Genomic DNA, 6,797 nt, shown 5'->3' with positions numbered 1-6,797 from the left:
CCACTCCCTCCTGGCTGACCACGTGCCCCAGGAACTGAGTCTGTCGGCTGAGCAGGTGGCATTTGGCTGGGTTCAATCGGAGTCCAGCACCCCGGATGGTGGTCAGGACCTCCCGCAGGTTGTCGATGGCCTGGTTGTAGCTTCCAGCATGGACCAGCAGATCATCCAGGTACACCACGCATCGGGTACAGGGGATGTCTTTTAGGATGCGCTCCATCAGCCTCTCGAAGGTGGCTGGGGCATTACACAGACCAAAGGGCATTACTTTGAACTGCCACAGTCCCTGCCCTAGGGTGAATGCAGTCTTGCCGCTGCCACTAACCCTCCCGCTGGCTGGCATAGTCATCACAATATGCAAATTGGGTTTTTAATGTTTAAATAGCCCCTGAGTGGGCTGCTGGGAGAAGGGGGGCAGAGTGTCTGTCTCTCTAAGCCAGAGAGGTGTGTGATCCTAGTAGAAGTGAGCAGGAGTGAAAAAATCTTGTAGATGTGGATTTATAAATCCAGAAATATTGTACGGGACAAAATGTCCCAAACAGAAGGAGTGTATATTGGACCTGAACAGAACACAAGTTAATTTACCACAGACACAGAAATGATGATATCTGACTCATCTTTCAGTGTTTGTAATGTGAAATTTTTTTTTTATTGTTTATTTATTTAAGTATGTCTTTTTTTTGTCTTGGAGGACAAAGCATGTGAGAGGCTTAGCTTGCACCTGCTGGGCTGGTACAGGCTCTGTCACGGTGATGAGCTGTGTAAATAAACTGCTTTACAGTAGTGGAGGTGTGCTTTAAGTGTTGTATGGTTATTAATATTAACTGCAGCTGTGTTTACATTGGAGAACTGTCTAATACATGAACAGTTCAGAGAGTTGGAAAACAGTAAACATGTCTAATATAAATTTAGTCTACGCTTACTAATTTTACTACTTTAGACAAGAGGTGTTACACTACTGTTATTGTATCCTATCTACTCATGTGTTTGCAGCTTAAAATGTGGACTTTTATCATAAGGTCCATTGAAACAAACTAAAACCAAAAAGAGTGAATGTTATGTCTGTTGGTACTTGTTTTATTTGGATAAACAGATAATACTATGCATGCTGTCCTAATATTCCTAATATCATTTACTTTGGATTCAGTGCAGGCAAATACCGGTATCTGTCCAGTGTTTTCTCCCCTCTGGGGTCATTTGTGATTGCAGACGTGCTCTTAAAGTGTAAAACTCCGGGTGTACTAATTCTGAGCTCAATTCCAAAACTTGCTGAATATGATCTTACATTATCTGCTGTGCTTTTGGTTTTTAAGCTTGTATTTCTGTAATGGCAGTTTTCTTCAGGATCTAGCTCAGATTGTTGTCTCACTGTAGCGGGTTTTCTTTGAGTCCAATCAATGTGTAAATTCTGGATCACCACATTTGGAGATACTTTGATTCAGATCAGTGTGTGGTAACTGCAGTGACTACACTGATACTGTGACATCATACATCAGCTTTTGTGATGATGTGTGTGTGTGTGCGTGCCCTCTAAGACCTTAAGCACATATAACAACAAGCCCTGGTTCACAGTGAAGCTCAAGTAGCTCCATCATGCCAAAGAGGAGGACTATAAGAGTGAGGACAGGACCCTGTATAATCAGGCCAGAAACACACTGACAAAGGAGCTACTCTGAAAGGCTGAAAAATCTGTTTGGCTAATGACCCACTGTCATTGTGGAGTAACCTATAATAAATACGGATACAGAAAACAATCCCCCCAAGCCATTAATTGGCAGAGGAACTGAATGTTGTGTTCTGCTACATGTTTTAGAAGCAGAACGCCACACCCCTCACCCACCTCACCTCAGACCCAGCAGTTGCTCCCCCCATGATCATGAGTGGACTACAGACTACTAAACGACTACAGACCTGTCGCCTTAACATCTGTAGTTATGAAGTCCTTTGAAAGACTGGTGTTGGCCCACCTGAAGGACACCGTAGACCCCCTGCAGTTTGCCTACCAGGCAAACAGATTAGTGGATGACGCAGGCAACATGGCACTGCATTACATCCTGCTACACACCTTGACTCCCCCGGGGACCTATGCATGGGTCCTCTTTGTAGACTTCAGCACAGTATTTAACACCATCATCACAGACATCCTTCACTCTAAATCGACCCAGCTCACTGATCCTGCCCACACATGTCAGTGGATCAACAGCTTTCTGACAGACAGGAAGCAGCAGGTGAAGTTAGAGAAAATCACATCCAGCACCTGGACTATCAGCACAGGCGCCCCCAGGTATGTGTGCTCTTCCCGCCACCGCTTTCCGTGTTCACTTGGCAACTGCACCTCAGCCTATAGACAGAAGGTCAAACAGATAGTCCTGAGGTGTGTTCGCAACAACCTGGAGCTGAACACACTCAAAACAAGGTTCTTTTGTAAGTGCCTACAATATACTTCCAGCTCAATTAAAAAAAACAACTGCCACCTGCTTTAAATTTAGTTTTGTCAGTCAAGGAAATTTTTCATCAATAACAACTCACCTTTTCAATTTTTATTCTTGCATCCCTCTCTTGTTGCACCTGCAATGGCAGTTTATCACTAACCTATAATATAAAAAAAAAACTTGAATTGCTGCTTTGCAGTTGTATTCCTCTGCCAACTAGTCAAATTCATGGGTTTGGAACAAAAGTGAGGTCACTGACCTTGACTTTTGACCACCAAAACCTAATCCATTCATCTTTGAGTCAAAGTGGATACTTGAGCCAGATTTGAAGAAATTGCCACAAGGCATTGCTGAGATATTGCATTCACAAGAATGGGCTGTATGGACAGGCAGAAAGCACAAAAACCTAATGGCTCAGGCTGTGGTTATTGCCGGTGCAGAGGCATTAAAACCTACTCGGTGTACCTTTAATGTTCTTCTATGTCGCCCATCTTGTGTTTGGCTTTGAACCGATTTGAAAATGTGCATTAATCACTTGTAAATGCACGAATAACTTTTACTGTGTGGGATCTGATTCAGTACAGAGTTCCAACGGCTATGTTTTGCTTGTTTGTAAAATAAACTTCTTAAATTTACTAATTTGCATTTGTGTTATTGCTTTAAGAATTTGAAGTATAAAAGGTTTGGGTGAGATTTATTGCCTTTATTTTACAATCTTTTGGCACGGTCTGGGTTCACAGACATTACAGGGAGCACACAAAATTGACTGTAGGTTTTAGTCTCTGTGTGGGATGTTCTGAAAATGAAAAAAATGGAATCACCAGCTTAGCCTTTAAGTAATAACTATAACTTTATTAACACCACTATAATAAACAAGGTAATTCTGGTCATTTTTAATAAGATATAATCCATGATTTCTTGAGGTAGACTTAGTCTGATTACACATCTGATTTATTCCTGGAGTGTGTACAGATTGCTGATGGAGAAAGTGAGTGCTAGAAGTTACAAATCCTCACCATCATTAATTCACCATCACTGCCATGACAAAAGTATGGAAAAACTGGCCACATTAACAGAGAAATGAGAGTGTGAGATACAGTGCAGATAGTTATTTGAAACAAATCATGTCATGACTAACAAATATCTACAGGAAGTGTAGTTTCTTTGTTCATCAACACAGCAGCTGACTGAAGCGTGGTGTCACACTGACATGTTGCAGAGATTAAAAAAAAAAACAGAGAGCCAAACCCTGGCCAGAAATAGCTCCCAATCTAACAGTACAGAGGACCCTTTTTGACTTAACTCTCAATGAGGACAGAAAGAAGGATTTGACCCACTTCTTTCTTTCTTAAATTCCTCTTCCTGTCCTCATTAGGTTTCATTACAGCATTATGAAAACAAAGAGGTCACAGCTTTTCATTCTTCAGAGGTCATATTTTAGGTCACATTTGACCTTAAATCAAAAAGCATCCTTTTTTACTGTCAGGTTATGGGTAATTTTTTGGTCCAAGTTTAGTTCTGTGTCCATCTTTTGGATGTCAGCTGTGTTTATAGAGCTACATGACTACCACCCATTGGCCCATCAGCAGGGTCATTAGTGAGCTGATGACAACAATGATACTGCTGTAGATGGGGCCACCGGATGCTCCATTGTAGTATTCCATATCTCCAGAGCCCTCTGGCTCATAACCTGGTCTGAGGCCATATCCACCACCACCACCTATGTGTCGTGGGTAGCCATAACCCTCTCCATATCCTCTATACCCTCCGTACCCTCCATATCCCCCATACCCAGGGTGACTCAGGGCAGACCCGAGCACTGCTCCTCCTATGGCGCCTGCTGCAGCTGCCCCAGCTGTTTTCCCTGCACTGGGACCGCTGCCCTGCACGGGTACTGGTCTGTAGACTTGGCCACCACCACGGCCCCAACCCTGGCTGTAGCCTCTTCCACCTCCACGTCCACGCCGGGCCTCTGAGCTGGGTAACAGTGTGGTCAGGAGCAGAAGGCAGAGGGCCACTGTGAGCAGGGGCGTCTGCAGGCCTGACATTAGTTTTTCTGTAAAGACAAAGGAAACATTATTAGGAGGTGTGAACCTGTTTCCTAAGAACACAGCTTTCTGCCCAACCACGGTCTTTTCCATTAATTTTGTTATATTTAGTTATTTTCTAAATATCAGCTAATTCTGGACTAATCAGTCCCTGCAGCGTTTTTTGATCATATATTTTGAGTGAAAAACATAGATTTTCAAAGTAACAAGTAATTATAGCTGTCAAGTGCAAGTACAATATTTGCCTAACAAATCTAGCATAAAAAGAAAATGACTGAAGCCGAAGTAGCCAAATTTGTACTTTACAGAACTGAGGTAAATGTACTTCTATTCCACTTCTGGTTGTTGCAGGCACTCAGAGCTCATAATCATGTACACAAACTGATGTTCTCTGATGAGATGGCATTTAATCCTGTTGTGTGTCTTTTACACTGCTGATACATTAATATGTAGGCCTACATATCACAGGTCTTAATCCAACTAAAATAAAAACCACACATTTTACACAAGCCCCATCACTGCTGCGACATAACCTGACACTGCAGCTGACATGGGACCAAATAGCTTACATAATCTTTAAAGCTCTTTAACTAGCATCTGGTAGATGCAGTCTGATTCTGGATCTGTGGACAAGACCTAAAGGAATGAACAATTGCTTGCTAGCAATAAGTATTTTCTCAATGTTTAACTCTAGCCCTGTATGAACAGATAAGACCTTATTGATACCCCAAGGGACATTCATAAGCTAAGCTTTAAGGAAATCAGATAAAATAACCATTTCAATGGAATAAATACAAATAAAATAAGAAATGAATGAAATTTGCAAGATGGCATCAAAAGGCTAGGTATAGGTTTTACAGTACTGTGGACTAGAAAACTGCAAAAGAAACCTTGCAACTTCAGTCATAATGTGCATACTATTTATAATTTAAGTATATGAGAATAAAAAATAAAGATATTTCATAGGATGTAGTGACTACTAATATGTAATATACACACACTGTACAGTATTATTAAACATTTCTACTTTAACACTAAGAAACTACTAAATATTAAAATACATTTATTTAGATCAAGATTTCATTTATAAAATATGATTACTGTAGATTAAAGGACACAGCTGTATATGAAGTAACTACAACACTAAAATACTGCTTACATATTATTATGATCCAAATATAAAACTATTCTGCATCATGATCTTTATTTTAGCACTTGAGTATATTTTGTTGTGAATATTAATGTATGCAAATACTAAATAACAATACTAAATGCAGGACTTTAAACTGAAATGGTGTATTTTAGTGTGATATTACTACATGCTGAGTGAGCAGCTCCACATCCTTTACTCTGTAGCCAACACACTGTAGACGCTCTAATCTGTGACCTCTGTAAAGGCGAGCTCAGCTATAATTACACTGCCTCCCTTGCAGTTTGAGAATAATCCAGTGACTCTTAGGATTACAGCTACAGCAGCCCACGCTCACAGATTTCATTCATGAACATTTCAGTATACATTTGATACACTTTAGAGCACTCTGATCTGATCTCTGGTGTATTAATTGATCTTTTTAGAACTAGACTAATATGGAGGATGTATAACATATTACATCCAACATAAAGAAAATACTGCAAAAAATAACTGGCATTGTTTCAAGCTGCTGAATATCCCCATACTATCTTATGTTAAATAAGTAACATCTTAATTCCTAACATGATCCTGACTAAACAAACAGCCTCACCTGTTGCGTTGGGGTTTGCGATGGAAATAAGCAGTGCAGCAGTAACAATGATGCTCCTCTCCGACAAAATGTGTTTGCAGCTCAGACTCTTCTGATTGTCCATACGAAAGTATGTCTCAGAGCCAGTGTGTTATCTGCCATCTCACTCAGGTGGGGTGGATTTCCCACATCCTCATTGGCTGAATGTACATTAAACTGAAGTGCCACTCACACCATAACATAAGCTTTTCACCCACCAGACAGAGATTAAATATGTATGTGCATCTGTTCTCAAGATAACATTTTATTAAATAACAATCACTATAGCCCCCCCTCCCCCCCCGATTTCCCAAGGAGTGGTACGAGTTATTAACATCTTAACGACTAACATTTCTTCATTAATTTGAAAAAGACACAATCCAAATGCAGGAAAGTTTAGAGTCGCCAAAAATACAAAAATAGGACATGCACACTGAACCACACACATACTTGTACTTGTGTTTGTAAGGACACTCATTGACATAATGCATTCCCTAGCCCCTTACCCTAACACTTAACCATCAGGACTAAATACCTGACCTAAACCTAATTCTAACCTA

The 6,797-nt window shown here is 40.7% G+C and overlaps 1 protein-coding gene across 1 annotated transcript; it reads right to left on the bottom strand.

The window, feature by feature from the left end:
• Positions 1-3,985: 3,985 nt before the first annotated feature.
• Positions 3,986-6,464, bottom strand: sprn2 (shadow of prion protein 2). Its single transcript, XM_020593944.1, has 2 exons — positions 6,220-6,464; positions 3,986-4,485 (listed from the first exon to the last, which is right to left on the bottom strand). Exons 1-2 carry the CDS (start codon positions 6,320-6,322, stop codon positions 3,986-3,988), a joined length of 603 nt encoding a protein of 200 aa, XP_020449600.1. The 5' UTR covers positions 6,323-6,464.
• Positions 6,465-6,797: the final 333 nt, after the last annotated feature.

The sequence above is a fragment of the Monopterus albus genome, unplaced genomic scaffold (assembly GCF_001952655.1).
Source record: "Monopterus albus unplaced genomic scaffold, M_albus_1.0 scaffold20.1, whole genome shotgun sequence".
Taxonomy (NCBI): Eukaryota; Metazoa; Chordata; class Actinopteri; order Synbranchiformes; family Synbranchidae; genus Monopterus; species Monopterus albus.
Note: the sequence above shows the minus strand (reverse complement) of the source record. Positions and strands in the feature narration are given on the sequence as shown.